This window comes from Lycorma delicatula, chromosome 2 (assembly GCF_047948215.1).
Source record: "Lycorma delicatula isolate Av1 chromosome 2, ASM4794821v1, whole genome shotgun sequence".
Lineage (NCBI taxonomy): Eukaryota > Metazoa > Arthropoda > Insecta > Hemiptera > Fulgoridae > Lycorma > Lycorma delicatula.
The window spans coordinates 109,665,244-109,687,729 of NC_134456.1; the positions used below are offsets into that span (position 1 = coordinate 109,665,244).

Genomic DNA, 22,486 nt, shown 5'->3' on the forward strand with positions numbered 1-22,486 from the left:
AATTCTAAATTTTTCCTAATTATCCTTGTTAAAATTAACTAAATGATTAAAAAAAGTCGTAATAATAAATATTACTGGCAGAATTAGGGTTTTTGTTTATTTAAAAATTTTTAATACAGAAGCCGATTATAATATGTTGCTCCCTGTGATTCTTCTTTTAAGCGTCCTCTCCTTAGTGAAGATTGGCATTCCACTTTACCAGCTCTGAACATGATGCTGCAGCAAGGAAAGCTTCCTCTGACGTGCAGTTGTATCATCTTCAAATAGTCCAGCCATGAATTCTTTCACCTCCCAACAGATCTTTTACCTTGTATCCGTGTTTACAAGCTTCCCAGTCATAAATAAACTGTGTACATTCCATGTAGCAGTTCGAACTTTGTTGTCATATACTTTGATTTTTTCAGAACTAGCAGGCTTTGCAGTAATAGTGGTGTTCAAAGTATTCCCCTCCAGAGATCTCACTCGGGAAGTAGAAACTCTGGGTAATTTTGCATTGAACAGAGCCATGCCATGTGAACTCAAAGGGATATCCTTCTGGATTTTTAATGCAGTGGTTTCCTGTTGCCTTTTGCTTCCTAATGCCATTGACCAATTTTGGCTCTTCCGCCTTTTGGTGCCATTTTTTGCCACAAAGACAATAGAGTGCCCTAACCTCTATACACTCCTCAAAGAGGCTGTTGGCACTTGGTAGAGGGAATATTCTTATACCAAAAGATACTTGGTCCCTTCATTCATTTGCTACCTGCACATAACAAGTTATAATCAGCTGTTGTCCCCTCTACCATGGGGAGGTGAATGTCAGGATTGCACCATCATTTAAACTGACACTGTAAAGGTATTCTCAGCTTCTCTGGATCTTTAGAGAGATCTCTGTGGTTAATTACTTTATAATCATTCAAAAATTAAAATCATAACTTACCTAACTTTATCCAACTGCATTTCTTTATTATTATTTCTTTCACTTTTACAGAATTAATAATTAATGGAGTAATCCTAATACTAATTATAATATTACTTAATTTAACATTGTTTTATAATACAATTTAATATTTATTACTTAACTTAACTTAATTATACTTAATTTATATTATTTGTAAAAGATGAAAGATTAGGTGTATACAAGGGTCTTGCCCGTTTTGTGGCACCATCCCTTTTCTATTAATCTTTTTAGTTAGAGTAAGGGGAAAAGTAAACAGTTTTATCTTATATAGGAGGATTAGTTTTGGTTCAATTCATGATTTACTCTGGTGGAAACTTATCTTTTCTGCAGTTAAGTATAGAGAAGATCAATCGTCGTCAAATATTTATGTTTAGTAATAAACCTTTCATCCAGTGCTGCCCGTTAAGTTATATATGTAAAAAATCTATTACTATGTCTTTATATGATTAGGAAGTATGTTATACAATCTAGGAGCAGTACTTGAAAAGAACTTCATATAACATGTTTTATTTGCCCTGGGGACATATGCATTCCTTTTACTTCTAAGTTCGTACTCGGTTATCATACTATCTCTATGACCACTTCTGATAAAGAAAATTTTCATTACTATATAAACATATAAATAACGTAGCGGTAATATAGACAATTCCCTAAATATTGGCAAAGAATGATCCGTAGTTCTTTTTTTACTATCATTCTAACGAATCTTTTTTGGATTTTGACTATGGAATCCAAATTTGTAACATAAGTTCCTCCCCAACAGCTGATGCCGTAGTCTAGTCGACTATGCACAATAGCATTTCAAGTTATTTATTTGTGACGATCTGTATTAATGATTTTTAATGAATCATTGTAATGGTGGAATAAAAGTTGCTTGTAAAAGCAACAATTACTTGTAGTAATAATATATTCTTACTTATATTGCTTGTAATAAAAATTCTTAAAACATTCAATTATTACATATATTATTACTCAGTTTAGTGGTAACAAACCAAAAAATATATATCTTATATAAATAAAGATGTATAGACAGAATGTGAGAGAAATAATAGATTAAAACAGTTTATACACCACATCATTATGCGTTTTTGTACTTCAGAATAAGACTTTTTCATGATGGTTTCTTACATTTCATTTTTTATGTAACTAAAGCTATTGGTTATTTGTTTGTAATAAAAAAATAAAATTGATTTAATTTTTTATATTAGTATGAAATTTATTAATTCTAAAAGAATTTGCAAGTTAGTAATAATGATAAAAATTGTACAGTTACTTTTAGTATTGAGTTACTATCCTAGGGGAAATACAATTAAAGTTTCTTTTCTGTAGTACAGTATGAAACAAATGTTTTAAGTTGCACTTTTACAATTTTTTTTAATTTTATTTGACAAATTTTAGAAATGTGTAAATTTAAAAAAAAAAATGTTCATTTTCATGTTGGAATGTTAAAAATTTTATTTTCAAATACAGTGTATGTAGAAGTATGTTAAAATAGTTCATTTTTTGCAGTTTTATTAAGTATTGGTCAGTAATTTATGCCAGATATTGTACTTTACTTACATTCTATAAAAGTTCATTAAGTGCTTGTCAGAGGTATGTATAAGTGATTCATGAAGAATGTAACAGATTTTCAGGACATGTTGTACTGATGAAAATAAAGAATAAGGTGCATATAAACATAAGTTCAGAAATGTTACATTACCAGTGTCAGCTAATGAAAAATTTCACCCTGATTTCTATGCTTTCAATAAAATTGGGCGATACTGTAATTCTTGGATAAATTACTGATTAAACTGAGGGGTAAATTTATTGGTTTTGTATGAAATCTGATGTGAAAAATTGAAAAAAGTCCCAGGACTGTATTTTGTAGTTTTTGAGAGAAAACTGAGATAAAATAAGATTGGGTTTGAAAATATACTATTTTATTTTTGACATAAAGTAACTTTGTTGCATTAGTTTTAACATAAACATTGTGTCCAAATTGTTTATGTAGACAATTTGATTCTAAGTAACATGGTTTGAATGAAGTCCACAGAAACTAAATAAATGTAAGAATTTCAAAGTTTCAAACATTTTCAAAGAATTTCAAACAAAACATCAAAATATGGCAAATTTTAACTAGGTATTAAACAAAACAAAATTTTCAGTATTACAAAATAAATAATAAAATGTTTTAGAAAAATTACAAACTCGCATAATAAAACCAAGAAATAGCTGCTGAAAATGTCTTTTGCCACTGTGGATACAAACCGCCTGATGAACTATTTTTTGATGGTTATCTGTATTTCAACAGGGTTGTTTTGTATTAGTTGTACTGCAATGAGAATTCTTTTCTTATATTACATTTTTGTTCACATACTAATGATTTTAGTGATCCCACAGTAGTAGTCCAGAGGTGTTAAAATAAGATGACTTTGGAAGTCAGTTGTTAGTTCCTTTACGTCCAATCCACTTGTTTGAAAAAATTGTATTAAAGTATTGTTTAACTGCTAGAGAAGAGGACAAAGTGGGGCTCCATCATGCTGGAAAATCATCTACCTTCTGTTATCAGAGGAACATCTAATAGATCTGGCAAATTATTCTGCAAAAAGTCTTCAGTATGAAGCACCTGAAACAGTCTCATTGAAAATAAAAGTACCAATATCTTTGTTGTCACCAAAGATTTACATGGAAGCTACATTGGTATCCAGTTTTGTCTGTGTGAATTTTCACGACTCCATATGTGACTTTATTTGAATTAAAAATTCCACTTCGTTAAATGTTGTTTCATCTGTAAATAAAATTATAAAAACTATGTTATTAACATTGTTCAGAATCCAATGACAAAATTCAGTATTGGAAGATCTGTGGGAAGTAAATTTTGTAGATTAAATGGTTGGAGTTTATCTTTTGGAAGTATTCGCTGTACCTTATTTTGTGTTAAACCAGTGCACTAAAATGTCTTTCTGGTACAGGTTAGTATTGCCGGCATCATGAATACTAGATTGTGATACTGGTGTTCTTTGATGATTGAGTTTCAATTAACCACGCATCTCAGGAATGGTCAACCTGAGGCTGTACTAGACTACACTTCATTTACATTCACAGATATCATCCTTTGAAGCAATGCCTTATGGTGGTTTTGGGGGCTAAAACAGAAAAAGAAAGGTTAGTATTGCCATCTTATGAAGTAAATTATTTCAAACAAATTTAAATAAAATTAATTTTTAATTAGTTTTAAAGGTGTCTCATAAATTATTTTATTGATGTGTTGTTTATTTGATTTTTTAGTTTTGACTTTATTTTTCTAACATATTTAATTCTTTTGTTTATATTATTGAAAATTTTGTATTAATACCTGGTTAAAAATCTGTCATATTTTGATATGTTTTGTTTCAATCAGAATCAAATTCTCTAAAAATTTTGTCTAAAATGTTTGTTTTACCCATTTAAGAAAGTTATTTTACACCAAACATAAAATTATCTTTTTCTACCCCAATCTTTTGTTTTTATTAGTTTTCTTGAAAATACAAAATTTTACAGTGCTCTGACTTATTTTGTTCAATTTGCAGGCCAGATTTCATATAAAACCAGTAAGTTTTTCTCTTAATTGGGAACCCAAGACTTGTCTGGCTCAATTTTACTGATGATGTAGAAATCAGGGTGAAATCTTTTGCCAGCCGACACTTGCTAACGAAGCATTTCCGAACCTATCTATATGAAATTTCGTCTTTATTTTCACCAGTAGAAAATTAATGTCCTGAATATTTGTTATATTCTTCATGAATCACCCTGTTTATCCTATGTATAGTTTTTGAAATGCAATGTATTATTATTATTTTCTTAATCCACTAACAGGATTTGAAAAATGTCTTATTCTACATCAAAAGAACATTTACAATAGCAAAAATATTATTTATGCATCTTTCTGGTTTAAATAATGTTTAGTTAAATTAAACAAGCAGATTTTAATTAGATAAAAATTATGTCTTCCATGGAATTGTAACTGAAATCAAGAAATTATACAATTCTAGAAAATGAAATTTTTTCCAGAAATGTATTTTTCATATACGATAAAACTTTAAAACAAAAACCTCAGATATGAAATTGAGTTTTTTTTTCTAAAATGTGTAATTTTATTCATTGTGGTTTTTTCGTTTGGTTTGGAAAACATAACTTTTGAATAAGAAAAAAATTTTGAATTTTTTGGTTATTCATATTTCTTGTCTACTAACATGGGTATAAATCAGTAGATGTTAGATGCATAGAAAATATGTTTACATTTCATTGAATATGAGTTTCCAGTATCAAATTATAATGTTTAGAAATACAGCAAGATGTATTAATGAAATTGTAGTAGAGTATATATATATTTTTTTTTTTAGTCATTTGACTGGTTTCAGCAGCTCTCCAAGATTCCCTATCTAGTGCCAGTCGTTTCATTTTGGTATACCCCCTACATCCTACATCCCTAACAATTTGTTTTACATATTCCAAACATTGCCTTCATGTACAATTGTAGCAATATGGCAACCCTAAACCTGACAGAAGTATTCTCCTTGTAAATATACACTTACATATTTATTTAACAGGAAAGCATGTAACAAATTCTTTTTTTCCAGGGTAGTAGAAACAGCTGAGATTTGGCCCATTTTTCCAAAATGATCCTTAGGAAAAGTAAGTAATACTTTTTTTCATGAACAAACCATATGGGATTAAATAAAGAGGTATGCTGATAACAGATGAGCTGCTAACTTGAAAACTGGCAAAGATGTAAACTTTCCTTAGGTAGAGCAACTGCTATGAAGGGATTCTTTCTCACTCACCTTAGTTGGGTGGAAAGAGGAATAAACCTAATCTTCAAAACTAATGTGTCAAGCTTGAATAATATAAACACTGAAATTTATCAGGATAATTCCAAAAAACAAGGTTTCATCCAGAACTGCTTTGTCACCTGACTTCAAATAGAACCCATAAGAAGACATTGGTATGATATATCACTCACAAGGAGACGTCATACTAATATCTCCTTATACGACCATTCAGTTTCCTTCGGGTTACTTTACAAACTGATGTGTCAAATTTGTGAAGGATGTCTGTATTTTAACACTCTTGTAAGCTCCAACTTTCCATTCCTGCAATACTGTAGAGTTGAGCCGGAAGACTTTTGCTCAATTTGGTCTTTAGGAGTAAAATCCTAAGATAGATGGGTACTTTTTTGTTTCTCCCCAAAAGTTTGCAAGTTTTTCACCTGGAAATAACTCAAAATAGCAGGAAATATTGATTTTTTTTGTCTTCAGTCGTTTGATGCAGCTCTCTAAGATTCCATGCCTAATGCTACAGGGTGATTTTTTAGTCCTGTTACCGAATTTTTAATGTCTGCTAATTTTCTTCTAAGAAAGGGAAATTTTGTTTTGTGACACGAAGTTGGTAGCGCTACTCAACCGGTATAGATACGACAGTGTGAGTTGATTCTACTCGAGCTGTGTAAACTTTTGTGCCGTTTCCGATCGTGTTACGAAGCAGAATGTCTTTTACCATAGAACAACTAGTTTTCATTCTTGAACAATATTTTGCTACAAAATCGTACGCGAGTGTAAAAGAATCATTTCAAATTAAATTTGCTGGTGTTCCAATGCCAGAAAAAATTTCAATTTCTAGGCTAGCAAACCGATTTCGAGAGACAGGTAGTGTTTGCGATAGAAAACGTAGCGGTCGACCGACTCGACTCGCTTGACAGATGATGTTTTAGGTGTGAAAACAAGATTGCTCAATTCTCCACGGAAAAGTTTACGAAAACTTTCCACGCAAGTCGGTTTGTCAGATTCGAGTGTTTAGAAAGCCGCTAAAAAATTGAAATTGTATCCGTATCGCGTACGATTAGTCCAAGAGCTTCAGCCTCCAGATTTAAACAAGCGATTGCAATATTGCCGTTGGTTTAGGTCTCTCGTAAACGATAACGGAATCGAATTTTTAAACACGGTGTTCTTTAGTGATGAAGCTTGAATCCATCTCGATGGTTATGTGAACAGTCAAAACTGTCGAATTTGGGCGGTTGAAAATCCTAACGCTTTACAAGACAAATCTTTGCATCCTGAAAAAAATTGGTGTGTGTTGTGCGATATCTCGTTATCGTATAGTCGGACCCGTATTCTTCGAACTGACAGTAAATGGTGAAATATATAGGAATATTGTGCGCCAATTTGTGTCCCTCCTGGAACCTCAAGAACGGTATTACTGGTTTCAGCAAGACGGCGCTACATACCACATGTCTCGGGAAACTATGGATTTTCTGCAAGAGTTCTTTGATGATCGAATAATAAGCAAGGGCTTATGACCTCCGAGGCCTTCAAAAACAATCCTCACACAATTGATGAAATTAAAGTCAATATTGCAGACTTAATTACGAATACTTCCAATGCAACTCTTAAAAAGGTTTCTGCTAATATGCTGAAAAGAGTCCATGCGTGTATAACCGCAAGGGGTGGACATTTTGACCATATTCTTTAACAATTATGTAAGTAATAGATTTTTTATTTAATCTCTTTTGGAAGTAACAAATACATTTTTTCTATTCCATCTAAATTTCCTTTCTTAAATTACATTTAAATTTTGGTAACAGGCCTAAAAAATCACTCTATAGTAGTTTCATTTTGGTATACCCACTACAACTTACATCCCTAACAATTTGTTTAACATATTCCAAATGTTGTCTGCCTGCACAATTTTTCCCATATACCTGTCCCTCCAATATCAAAGTGACTATTCCAGGATGTCTTAATATGTGGTCTATAAGTCTATTTCTTCTTTTAACTATATTTACCAAATGCTTCTTTCTTCATCAATTTGCAGCAATACCTTATACAATGTCCCTATACATTTTCTGAAACCAAATTGGTCTTCTCCCAACACTTCTTCCACTCTCCTCTCAATTCTACTGTACAAAATTCTAGTTAAAATTTTTGATGCATTAGTAGTTAAGCTAATTGTTCTGTATTCTTCATATTTATCTGCTTTTCCTTTCTATGGTATCATGACAATAACACTCTTTTTGAAGTCTAATGGAACTTCTGCTTTTTTGTAAATATTACACACCAGTTTGTACAATCTATTTATTGCTTCCTTTTGTGCACTGCGCAGTAATTCTGCAGGTATCCCATTTGTCCCAGAAGCCTTTCTGCTATTCAAATTTTTAATGCTCTATTAAATTCAGATCTGAGTATTGTAATATCCTTTTCCCTCTTTTTCCTCTATAACACCAGTTTCTAATTCATTTCCTCTGTAACTCTTCAATATACTCCACCCACCTGTCATCCTTTTCTTTCATATTATAAATCAGTGTACCATCTTTATTTGACACATTATTAGATTTTAATCTACAGACAACAAAATTCTCCTTAACATTCCTGTATACTTTATCTATTTTACCAATCATTTCTCTTTCCACTTCTGAACACCTTTCTTTAGTCCACTCTTCTTTCGCTAATTTGCACTTCCTGTTTATAGTATTTCTTAATTGTTCATCACTAGCATTCTTATATTTTCTACATTCATCCATCAGCTGCAATATATCCTCTGAAATCCAAGGTTTTCTACCAGTTCTCTTTGTTCCGCCTAATTTCGCTTCTGCTGATTTAACAATTTCCTTTTTAATATTCTACCATTCTTCTATATTTTCCACCCTATCTTTTTTACTCAAACCTCTTGCGATGTCCTCCTCAAAAATCTTCTTTAATTACTTTTTCTCAAGGTTCTCAAAATTCCACTGATTCATCTGACACCTTTTCTTCAGGTTTTTAAACCCCCAATCTACATCTGATTATCACTAAATTAGTAGAGTATATAAATATTCAATATTTTAAGTTGCTGTTATGGACAAAAATGCTTATTAAAGTTGACGGTTAACATCTGGCAGGCTCACTTGAGCATGTGAATTAAATCACTTTTTCTATCAGTTAGTTTAAATTACTTACATTTAAATTACTTTAAATGTAATATTACATTTTAAACGAAAAAGAGAATATATATATATATTCTCTTTTTCTCACATTCCAACCAATTTATCTTTGTTATTTGTTTTAAACTTATATAATTTTAATGGAAAATTTTAAATTAAAAAATAAAATTGATCACAAACATGTTAAACAACGATTATTGTTGCAAAGAAAAAGCAATATTTTAAAATTAGTTTTTTAATTCTTTGGTTGAAGTAGTCTTAGTAATCATGGGTTGAGTACACTTGGTGATAAACATTATACTCATACATTTTGTATAAATCAGATTTATTATTAATATTTTAGCAAAAAAAAAATTATCACATAGAGACAAATGTTTATAAGGAAATAGTTAATAATAAATGTTTATGAGCTGAATTTTACTTTTTTATTGTGTTTAAAAAAAATCAGTAACTCTAATCATTATTTACAAATAAAAACTGGGTTCCTTGTCATTTATTTGAGATTTGTTAATTGTATTTTGTTAAAATGTTAAAGCCTCATTCTCTATGAAAAATTATTAATTTTTTTTTTGTAAAAAATTATGTTTATAAAATTTTTAGTATGACATTTTTTTTTATTTTTTTTTTTGCTTGATGATATCGAGCAAAAATATACGAGAAAAGTAGCAAAAATATATCTCTAAAGTAAAGACCGTTTCGTCGTAAAAATAATTTATTCTGAAAATTTTATAAATGTTTTTTATTTCTCTCTACATACCTTATACTACTTCGCTATATAATCGTCACAATTAAGACATTTTTCGTAGCGATACACCACCTTTAATATAGCTTCTTCTGCCGCCAGCCCATTTAGTCACTGATTAAAGCATGTTTAAGTTCATCGTCACCCGCGAATTGCTTACCACTCAAAAATTCTTTCAATTTCCCGAACAAATGGTAATCAGAAGGAGCTAAGTCCGGACTATGTGGTGGATGATCGTAAAATGTTTTCGGTAAATCACTTGTCGGACCCGCAACACGTTGACGTGCATTATCGTGCAGCAGGACGACGTCGTCGGTCAGCCGCCCACGTCGCCGATTTTGAATGGCGCGCCGTAACTTATGTAGCGTTTCGTAGTAGGCTTCTACATTTATAGTCGTTCCACTTGGCATGAAATCAATCAGCAGTATGCCAAACCAATCCCAAAAGACTGTGGCCATCAGTTTGCGTCCAAATGGCTGTGGTTGACCTTTGTCGGCCTGGTTGGGGGTTGAGGATGACGCCATTCCCTTGACTGCCGGTCTCTCTCTGGCGTGAAATACGAAACCATGTTTCATCGCCGATAACGAATGAATTAAGGACTTCAAGGAATTTTAAGAACTTTTTCTGTGTAGCGCATCAAAAATTTAAAAGCAGATTCCATTCGCATTTTTTTGTGACGTTCCGTTAAGCGTGAGGCACCAGATGTGCACAAACCTTTCTGAAGCCTTTCAAAATTATAATTTTTATTATAGAACTTTTAATTTTTTTTAGCAGTAGTTTTAAGCATTTTCCTGGCTTGTTTTTCTGTATAATTTTACTTTTAAATGTACATAAATATTCTTATTGGATATTGAATGTAAGTTACTGTGTGTTATTAGCTAAGTTTTTATAGATTGTATTATTTACTCAATTAATTATTTTTTGTTATATTTATTAAAATTTATACACGTTTAACAATTTTTATTCAGTGATATTTTGTCTAAATTTTACAAATGAAATGTTTTTATGTGCATTGGATTAAAGGTGTTTAAACTAAATTATAACAGCCAAGTAATCAATTATTGTTATTGAAATAGATAAATCTAGTTTTTTTTTTCATTCTTTGTTCATTTGTAAAAGTAGGGTATTTGTGAGAAGTTTTTACCCCTGTAATCTTTTTTTAAAGAGTTTATTAACAGAATTACATGTTACATTTAATCATTATAGATTTGAATTAGTTTTCCTACTTGTCTTATGTATTTTTTTAAAATTTATTTCAGATATGAAGCTCTAGATCTGTTTCTGGCATGGTCCAATGTAAAATTTCGTACAAATCTAAGAAAAAGCTGTCTTAGATAAGATGATAAACTATCAGAACTTATCTTATTGCATTCTACTGAAAGACAATTTTAATATCTTTGAAAAAAGTCTTCTATTTAACAACTTACTTTCTCAAAGATCTTCTTAAGCCACATGTCTTAAGTTTTCTTTTCAGTTGTGTTACATACAGTGTACGTGACTTAATCATAAATAGCAACTGGTGGCACCTATTTTGAAACAGTTGGTAAATGCATTAGTTTGTATTTAAAAGTAGTTTTTATTGTGCTTAGAATATTTTGTTTTAAAATAGTCATCAAAAAAATAATCATGAATGTTTTATTGTATAAGTGGTGTAGCTACTTTACCTACCAATTTGTGATATTATTTTTCCCTGTAAAATCAGTATATATACTACATTAATGTGTGCATAAAATTTTTTGTTTGTGAGTGCAATGCAGTTAACATTTTAATAAAAATGTCATGCAGTTGTACTGACCATTCAGAAAGTTTTAAAAATGAAAAATTAATTTTTCTGATAAGAACTGAAACTGCAAAGATTTGGCGTTTAAAGGAATTATTAGTTTTAGGTCTAAACAGATTTGCTCCCTATTGAGTTATTTATACCAGTGTTTTGTAAAATTTATTACTAAAATAGTGGCATGTAATGATAACAGAATGAAACTAACTTATGACTAAATATACTAAAACAAGTTTTATGAACTGTAATGAAATTGAAAAAAATACAGAATTAAAAATTACTAATGTACTACAAACATAGCAGTAAGCAACATATATTATATAATAATTAAAATATTATAAATAAAATTTATACCAAATTTAAATTAAAACAAGTAAGAAAAAAAGAATTTTGTAATAATTGCTTCTGAAATATATTTTTAACATGAATAGTAGAACAAGTGTCACTGTAACCACCAGCGGCAACTGTAATCTATTTTTAAATGGTTAAAAACAGAATTGAAACTGTTTCAACTTTTCATCTGTGGTTGAAGTGACATACATTTTCATGTTTTGAAATTCATAGTGATTAAGCCTACATTAGTGTATTAATAAAATTAAATTTTGAAATAAATAATGGAAACACATAGTTATTGTACTTAAATAAACTAGCTTGATTATAAAATATGTTTTATACATTTATCAAAAACAAATTACATTGTTTATTTGTGCACAGCCAAGGTCTTGCATTATTGAAGATCAACTTTAAATTGTCCATTACAGATTTTCATGAGAAATAGTGCATTATTGTTTTTAGGTGATCTGACAAAAGTCTGTTTTGGTAATTTATGTCCTAATACAGTCAAACCTCCCAAAATTGAACCTTCTTAATTCAAATATTTACTTTGTCTCTTGAAAAATACTCTTTAAATCACCTCCTTTATTCAAAAATTTTGAGGACTTGATATATATATTATTTCTGTGATGAAAATGTTTTTTTAATCATTTTCAGTAAAGAATTTACCTACTGTACACGATTTCCAAAGAAGCATAGATAGTAGTAAACAATTTAATAGCAAATAGCGATTGTTAGTGTGGATTGTGAATTTTATCCGGTACTGTATGCCTAATTTCAATCAACTTCCGACTTGTTTATTTCCGTCGCCGGAATAGTCGATAACAAAACTTTGTGCATGGTGCCACTGTGTGATAAGTAATATCCGGTCTCTTGCTTCGCTGACAAAGCGTGGAGGAATGTCTGCCAAGAAACAATTATTGTTTCAAAACTTGTGCATTTTCATTCGGAAAAAATCAAGATGAATTTGTAGACCCTTTCCCAATTTCAGAAGAAGATTGGGGTGTAATTTGTAAAAACTTCATTAATAAGGACGAAATTTAATTTGACTTGTTCGCACACTTTGATGATGATATTGCAGTTAGTGCCACTCCAACCGATTATGATATCATCGCGTCTGTGTCACATTCAACCATTCATAAGGATTCCAAGACGAAACGGAACAAGTACAAATTATAATTACAGCAAAAGACGCGAAATCGGTAATAAAAACCCTTCGACATTCTTCAAAAGTTCAAGCGAAGTAGAACAAGATGATGTATTTAGTGCATTAATGAAGATTAAAAATTCCCCTGATTTTCAAATCTACTGGAAGAAAACTTAAAAAAAAAACAATTACTGACTTTTTTTCAAGAAATAATTAAAGGTATGATTCATTCATTTTTTTAATTTTAAATAATAATATACACATTTTGTCTTTTCTAACATTTTCTAACATAGTACTGTATTACATTATTATAGATTAACATAAGTTTTTATTAAATTATGAAATTCTTCTGTACAATTTTTGACTTTCATTATTTTACCGCTCTAATTAGAAAACTCCCTAAATCGAAAAAAAATATTGGTCCCTTGAGATTCGAATTAGAGAGGTTTAACTGTGAATATAAATTATTAAGATTCTTTGTTTCGAAAATATTAACATGACCAGATGTCACACACAAATCTAGTCTAGTTATATAGATAGGGAAGTGAAACAAATCCAGTCTCACATGTACTGAAAGACATGCAATGAAGATCACATTTTATGGAAAGTATTTATAATAAAATTCAGTGATCTTTTAAATAATGAGTTGCCATGGTTATATTTCACTAAGTACAAGTCATTTTATAAAATAAATTTCATATTTTTCAAACAGCTAACAGAAAATCCATTTGGTTCATACAACAGGTTTAACCACACAGTTTTTAATCATATGGACTAGTTAAGTTCTGACGAAAAACCCAGTACAATGATTTTTACACACAAAATTTTAAATCAACTGAGTGATTCAATATTTCAGAAAAGGTAAACAAACTTAGATTAAAAAAAAAAAGATTGTGGAGTAAGAAATATTAAAAGTTTGTAATAATTTATTTCATGTAGTTTTGAATATAAGTGAATATTAAGGTAATATTATGTATTATTAAATTCAGAAAAATATTATTTCTGGATAGAGTAGGCCTCATGGTAGTTTTGACCCAAGGTTAAGGGATTTACACCCTTCTTACATCACTGCTCAAAAAATTATTTTGTTAATCATATTTAACAATTAAAAAATGTAAAATACTTGTCCTTTTTACTGTGTTTGTTGTAATTTATTAAAATATTAATTATGATTCACATTGATCACTTATAATATTATTGGCTGCAGTAGTTTATTTTTTATTTTAACATTTCTTTTCCATTATTTGGTCAACTACATATACAATGATGTATAATGTACATCCAAGAAAATTCTGATTTCTATTAAAAACAAACAATAATTTAAAAAAATCAATATTAAACAATCTTTTTTAACTTTCCAAAATATGCTTTTGTTACTTTTTTTTATAAAAGTTATAGGTATTATAATTGTAAAACTATACTATTAATGAGCAGTATATATTGCACATATACAAATAAAATAATTTAATTTATAAATTGAAATTTTTGAAAATAGTTACAGATATTATTAACATAGAGTTTTTAGAAACTTAAACAAAAAGATTTATAAATGCGTAAGGTTTTTTTTTTATTTATAAAAGACTTAAATCAATGAACAAATTTTTAATGATTGGTAGGTGAAAATGGTCTCTAGGAATGGTGTATTGTTTAAACAGGGAACTAGTTTGTAGATGCAAACTATATGCGATCGATTCAGAATTGATCAGATTATCAATGTTAGTTAGTAAAATGTTAAACAATGATAACTAGAAACCTTTGAAATTTCCCTAATTTTAAGTTAAAAATGAAATTTTGATGGCTTAAAGTATAGAAATGTAAAAAATTTAAACTTTTTTCGTTTTGATAATATTGTTTATTATCTTACTGTGTTTAAGTTCATATAACACATTCCCATGTGTATATTATATTTATTTTTTCTTTTGGAACATGTAATAAACGGGAAAATGATTGCACGAGGCTAGGCTGGTAAAGTTTGCACATTAGCGTGCTACAAGGAGACATAAAGTACTGTTGAATTGGGCGTGGCATCACATGATAGCAAAAATACTCCTCTACATACCTGCGATGCGTTGAAATCCGTTTACCGGTTTATTTTCAGTAGCTGTTAAAATGGAGTCGAGTACGGCCAATATGTCAAAACGGTTAAAACAGCGCGCAGTGATCGAATTTTTATCAGGAAAAAATGTGAATCCTACGAATATTTTTCATCGTTTAAAAGCGGTTTACGGTAATGAAACTGTTAACAAGAGTACTGTGAATAGGTGGGCGTTGAAATTTCGCAAATGTGACAATTGAGGACGCACCTCGCAGCGGACGACCAGTTTCTATGACTTGAGAGAAACATCGAAAAGAGGTGGACGATTTGCTTCAAAGTGACCGGCGAATCATCCAGCAACGCATCGCTATTCAGTTAGTTAGGCATATCTAAAGAACGAGTAGGCCATATCGAGCAATTGGGTTACCGTAAAATCTGTGCACGATGGGTACCGCGCAAACTCTCTGAAGGCTCTCCGCAAGCTGAAGTTTAAGCCTCTTCCGCATCCGCCCTAATCGCCGAATTTGGCTCCGTGTGACTTCCACTGTTTTCTCATCTCATAGGTAATCATTACATTACCGGCGATGAGGTGAAGGAAGCTGTGGCCACTCGGATCCGAGAAAGACCGCTAGAATTTTTCAGAGACAGAATTCAGAAACTTGTTACACGGTGGGAAAAGTGTATCAGTGTAAACGGGGATTATATTGAAAAAAATAAATATTACATTTTATAGCAAAGGCACTGTACTTTTATTCATTTTTTATTTCATTCCCATGCTACGCATATATGTGCAAAATTTATCAGCCGATCCTCGTAGCAGGATGAAGAGTGGTAATTATCAAACATTTTCTGGGTTTCTTTGTAAGTTGACAATGTATATGTAAACGATATTTGTGGTCCTTAGCCGTAGTTATATTAGGCAGTACGATACAAATTGGTATGAAGACGCCGTGGTCTTGAATGCTTTTTAGTTTCCCTATGACTGTTAGAAGAAACTGTCCTGATGTGCAGGCATAACCATAATATTTTATTTAAGAACTAATATGAGTTGACAGTTCTACCACAGATCATTCTTTAAAAATTGAGAATATAATGGAAGATTTTTTTCATAATGACTCCTAGAACAATTTTTTTCATAAACTGTTCTAGGAGTATATTATGGTATACCACAAAAATATCCCCATTGTTATTCAGTATTGGCGGTTTTGAAATGGAGGGCTTTGGTTAAATTTATACATAGCTTAATGTACTCGCTATGATTTTATTCATGGCTTCCAGTAATAAAAATTATTTAAATCTAGAAACTTGTTAAGACCAATCAAACCTAATTTAATATTTTCATAATGTTTTCAGTTCTTGCGACGATCTTTTTTAACTCTCCTCTTATTTTTTCCTGGCATCAATTGATGTTACTGCTGATGATAATTCATAATTATTGTGGTGGTTTTATTATTTCATTGTGCTAAAGCAGTGAATGTAGATTACTATTAGTTAAATATTGATAAATATATATAATCATATGCTTTGAATGTTCTAGGTTCTTAAAAACATATCCAAGATATTTTTTAAATTCGAAGGAGACTATGAAATTTAAAATAGATACAAAGAATTTGGATTCGGAAAGTTACACTTTAGCGGAGACACCAAAAGTTATCATAGTAGGAGCAGGTATAGCAGGTTTATCTGCTGCAGTAAGACTGATAAAGTGTGGATTTGATAAAGTAAAAATACTTGAAGCCACAGAAAGGTATTAATAATTAATATTAAAATTTTATCTACTAAAATAAAATTAGTATGCTAAAAAGACAAGAATCCATCCATTCAAGACGTGCATGATAAAATTTAGTTAAACATAAAAAAGGTCCCCTAATGAACAAAATCAGTTCTAACATTATTAGATAACACTGGTCTACAAAGCCATGTTTTTTGTTACATGCATTTCATAAGATGTGTCTTACAGTATTTGCTGATTTCAAATTTGCAAAGTAAAATTGAATGGAGGGCAGCGGTTTAGAGTGACAGACTTTTAAGGAATTACGTAGTGTATAGTGTAATATTTTTTACCTAATAACTGTTTTTTTCCTTTATTCGCTACGTCAATTTTAATTTCCATCTATCCGCAAGCATATTCGGCCTCCATTTTCCCTGATAGTGTTTCTCATCATTGATATATTTTGTGAAAGCATTCATTACTTACATCGATAAGATTAGGTGGAAAGTGTGAATGTAGCAAGTGTATTTTTAGAGACATATTGCATTCTAGTTTTTTATAGTTTTCATGAAGTTCACTTACCAGTTCTATATATTTTTCAGCCATCTTTTGGTTCAGTAATATTTAACAATATTTTAAAATGATGGCCATGCTGCTTTCTCAGATACATACAGAGTCTGAATCCTTCATTAGCTTAAGCATTTGTAATCCAAAATTGCAATTTCTTGTCAAGAAACACCCCGAGGTACTTTTAAACCTGAAGATATTTAATATGAAGGCCTGACACCGAAACACGAACTTAACGCCTCACTGCCAAACAACCTTTAGGAAGCATCATTGTGGTCTTCTCTGGGCTGAACGTCATGTAATGTTGATGACCCCATAACTCAAGTATCTTGCATTCTTGGGTGGCTTACCCTTTCTTTCTTTTCATGTTTAGCCTCCGGTAACTACCGTTCAGATAATACTTCAGAGGATGATATGTATGAGTGTAAATGAAGTGTAGTCTTGTACATTCTCAGTTCGACCATTCCTGAGATGTGTGGTTAATTGAAACCCAACCACCAAAGAACACCGGTATCCACGATCTAGTATTCAAATCCATGTAAAATTAGCTGGCTTTTACTAGGACTCGAACGCTGGAACTCTCGACTTTCAAATCAGCTGATTTAGGAAGACGGGTTCACCACTAGACCAACCAGGTGGGTTTGGGTGGCTCACCCATCGTTGGCATAAGCCACTATGAGACATCCGCCAAGTAATCTCAGCCGCAGAAGGGAATCAAATTCCACTATCCACAACAATGGACCTAAGACGCTGCCTTGAGGACAACTCTTGGACAGCGTCTTGCCTACCTCATGCCAGCCCTCACGGAGCAGCACATCCAGATACCTGAAGTAACTTTGCATTAATTGCAGTTCACTATCAGTGCACTGTCTCTTTTGTAATTGATGAACGACAGAAGACCACCACAGGCTATTAAACACACCGGAGATGTCCAGGAAAATTCCCAGGACATATTCCTGCTCGCTAGCTCTTACCACACTCATCATGCGGAGTATGGCGTCCTCGGTACCTTTCCGGGATGAAACCCGTACTGATTTTCCATCAATAAACTTTGCGAGATCAGCCTCTCATTTTTACGCAGGCACAGAACGTTTTTCGAAGACTTTACCAATAACCAGTAGCAATGTCAAGGGCCTATACGACGAAGTAGAAACGGGAACCTTGTCGCCTCCTTTAAACAACAATTTAACAATACCCTTCTTCAAACGTACCGGGAAGTATCCTCCAAACAGTAATTTATTAAACACGCGTGTGAATGTTTTCACACTAACCCCAACCGAGCAAACAAGGAGCTCCGCCGTTATTCCACCAAAGCCTGGGGCCTTGCCCCTAGCTAAACAACTTGACGCACTTCAGCATCGGTAATCTCCAAGGACACCGCACCCCCACAAAACTGAGCAACCTTCCGCCACATCCACAGATGGTATGCAGTTTCTCCAGCTTCACTGTCGTCAGACAGTAAATCATCAAGTAATTTGCATAAGATCTCAGACATCTGAAATCACGCCAAACCAGGTAAAGAGGGCAGACAGAAGAACGTCCTTACGTCGTTTTTTTTTCTTTAACCTTCAGAACCATTGCTAGGTATTGTTTTAGAGGATGAGATAAATGATTTGTAGCGTGTGCGAAAATTCCATGTCTGACGGGGATTCGAACCCAGGACCTCCGGATGAAAGGCCGAGACGCTACCACTCATCCACGGAGGCTGGCGTCCTTACGTCGTTTGTGTCCCAGTACTCTACAGACGACTCCCCAGGGGATCCTTATTCCCTTGCTCATGCACAAAGGAATGCCAGGAATCCCTTATTTGCCGTTCGAACTTTGTGAAAATATTGAGATCTACCTACGATCTCTGTTTTAGGTCACAAGAACTGCCCGCCGTTCCGGTTCTCCCTCACGTTGAGAAGCCCTCCACCATGGAGCAAGCTTTTCTCGACCAGAACTGGGAATTGAATTTTCACCGCCGATAGACTCACTGCCAGGTCCTCCAAATCCAGAACCTCTAGAAGACTCCGATCCAAAACTCGAAGCCTGACCGAAAGAAAATAAAAAAAAAGATTTTCCAGTCTGCATGCCTGTGCAGAAAACGACCCTGCTGAACCGGAACGTTACATAAAGAATCAATCGATGATCGCTTGAGCAATCATCAACTACCTTCCAGTTACAAACATTGGCAGGGATATACCTACCAATGGTAACGTCAATGTTTGTTCCTTCAAACAATCGTCGCCCATCTACATTACCTGTGCAGATGGGTAACACCCCAGATACATTAAATACCTGAAGACCATTCTGCACAAAACAGTGAACGTACTATCTGAACCAAAATAAAACCTCTTCCAATGAGAAAAACCTGGTAGTTCACCAGATACAATGTATCTGGATGCTGTAACAGAACAACATCCAACCCTCGACATAGTGCTATCTCACCAACCTCAAGTTGAACAACATAGGCATCCTGTGCATTTAACTGACCAAATCTAACCATTAAATACTGCGTTGTAATACATTTCAAAAACTCTGTTTGTATCCACATCCTTTACTATTGACAGGGTCCTTATGGTCTTTTCAAGAGTGCTTGCAATTAATGCAAGTTGGATCCTCTGACGTCTTAGAACACTCGTCACGCTTTTGCCCCTCATTACACAAACTGCAGGATGATGACAGAACACTTTGCCCTGTGACCATACCTGCAGGACTTAAAACAACACTGGACATCTAAATATTCCTTAACGTGACTAGAAGAGAACATCCTGGCCTCCTTAGTGAAGCTGTTAAATAAAGTATTACTTACCTTGGTGATACCGTGGTTACACTCTGCCTTGCAACTACCCGATTTAAATAACATACATTCAGACTTGAAAGAAGCCTCGTTCATCTGAGTATTCTGCTCTCTAATGAGAGACATCAATTCATCCTCAGATAGTCGCTGATCTATATCATAAACTATGATTCTTGGGCGCCTTTTGTTCTTAGGGTTGCCTTTCATATCAGACTTACCGACCTTTAGAGAGTCAGAAATAACCTTAATGGTTTCCTTGTCTTCAGCAATGATGACTAACCCCTTTTTTGCTTCCTTAATATTACAAATCTTCAAGATTGACCTCTTTTGTTTAAGGACCACCTGAAATTCGTCTTTTATCTCCTTGCTAGATTTGATGGTTGCCCCTTCCCTCAAATTTACAAAGACCACCTCTGGTTGTTTTTGAGACAGACTTGCCTCGCACTTTTCTTATAAAATATATGCTTATTGTTTATGCTGAGGAACTGTAACCAGCTGTTGAGCCAACACCAAAACAGGAACAGTCTCCCTCACCACAACCTCTCGAGTCTCAGTTGGCTTAGCAGTTAAATACTCATACCTCTCTGCCAGGGCAGTCATGAATGGCTTAAGCTCCTTTAATTGGTGTTTCCTGTGTCTTGGTTTTGTTGTTCCTGTGTTATAAGGTTTGATGCTTTTGTAGTGTTTTATTTAGTTTTATTTTTATTTCTTGTTTTGTGTTATGTTATGGTTGTGTGTTGAACTCAACTTCTGACCTATGAGGTAGGTAGTTACATTTTTAATATCAATTCCTTCATGTCACTCAGTCTTGTTAAAGACTCGACATAGCTGTGTTTTGTTTTAAAGAGTTCATTTTCTAGTAATACACTGATGGAAATATATTCGCATCGGTGGCACCCTGAATGAGTCAAGAACAAAGCTAAAAGATGCCTTTTGCTAGGGTTCTGAAGATGATCTCCAGTAAAGTCCATAAGGGCTAGGTACAGAGTGGTGTGGTGATGACCGAAACTGCCACATGAAAGGTGTCTTCCCCTACAGGGTCAGAATGCACTCCTAATAAAATAGATGTCACTGTTAGGTCTCCTATGCCAAGAATACTTTTCATACTATATCATCATCATCAGTAAATATTCAAATGTCGTACTCCTTTATTTGTGCTGCATAAGTAAGAATAATTGATGGTTTTTCATTTCCATTGTGAAGGGCGCTTTCAGACTTGTTTTAGAGAAATCTATAAACAATCTCCATTCTGTAGGATTGTGATCCTAATAGATCCAATAAAGAATTTACATCATTGTAGTACACAGTATTATTAAGAACAGGTGCTGAAATTCTTGCTACTTAACACAGAAAAAACATATTTTAGTGCCACTTTTGATGAAGTAGCCTTTTAATCTTGAAGCCAGTAACTCTAATGGCATTTTAAACAAATTAAGATCACGAACCAAATATTAAGTACTGCTTGAATAATTTTGTGAGGTTTAGTGCTCCCATCTTGTAAATCTGGATTCATTAATTCTTCCCTTATTTCTAAATTAGCATTGCCTTCTTCAAAGTCAGCATTTTCTTCTAAACTCCATGTTCTGGCAGAACTGGATCAGAGAACTCTTGCTGGATTAGATCTTATGGCTGAAGGAAGACAAGAATATGCAACAAATTTCTTGAATTTACTTGTGATACTTTTGATTTTTTTTTAATACAAAAATAACATTCTGTTCAAGTAGTCCTTAGGGTCTCCATTCAAGTAGTCCTTAGGGTCTCCCCATTCCAAAGAAATGGTAAAAGCTTCCCAGTTAGCCAGCTGTTTAGTAAAGTTACACAAGAATTAAAGCAGATATGAAAGGGCGCAAAACATGTCCTAATCTCTTATTTTACACCAAAATAGAGTTCATATGATGTTTTAGTCTGAGTAATATTTTTTCTTTGAGATTTAAAAGTTAATTCACCACACTTATAACAAAAATTGATAGAATGATTTATACTACTGTGAGATATTTTTGTATAAGCTATTAACAGTACACAAAAAGAAAACAATATTAATGAAGCATAACATAAAAAATACACATCTATATCAGAAAAAGTAGGAATAAAACAAAAAAAAACAAACTTGTGATGTTATTCGCATGAAAGCCAAAATGAAACTGATTCTCTTGTCTGAGTTATTTCACTGTATAAATATCATGATTGAAATGATTATGTCATCATGAATAAAGTTATTAATTAAATCATATAACTGTAATAAATTTTTAATGTAGTATAACCATTGATATCATTCTATGATGTAATACCGTATTAGATTACATGGTCACTTCTCAAAATTATTCTACTCTGAGCCATGTATAAATATGGTTCATTTACAGATATTTTTAGACATTCATGTTCCATTATTAATATAAGAACTGACTAAAAAAAATCTAGAAGTATTTAGTCTAAGAGTATAAATTATTTTAACAATTTTCATTTTTTACTAATGGCATGAAATTAATATTTTTGTTCTGTTAATATTCTTTATTAGA

The 22,486-nt window shown here is 32.4% G+C and overlaps 1 protein-coding gene across 1 annotated transcript in view; it reads left to right on the plus strand.

Annotated features, from left to right (window-relative positions):
- LOC142319102 (peroxisomal N(1)-acetyl-spermine/spermidine oxidase-like) overlaps positions 1–22,486 on the plus strand; it is a 30,978-nt gene that overhangs the window by 1,157 nt on the left and 7,335 nt on the right. Inside the window, exons 2-4 of the mRNA XM_075356011.1 lie at positions 3,895–4,087; positions 10,878–11,161; positions 16,448–16,657. Coding sequence (XP_075212126.1) covers positions 16,494–16,657 — 164 coding nt within the window. The 5' untranslated portion in view covers positions 3,895–4,087; positions 10,878–11,161; positions 16,448–16,493. The remainder of the gene's footprint in view (positions 1–3,894; positions 4,088–10,877; positions 11,162–16,447; positions 16,658–22,486) is intronic.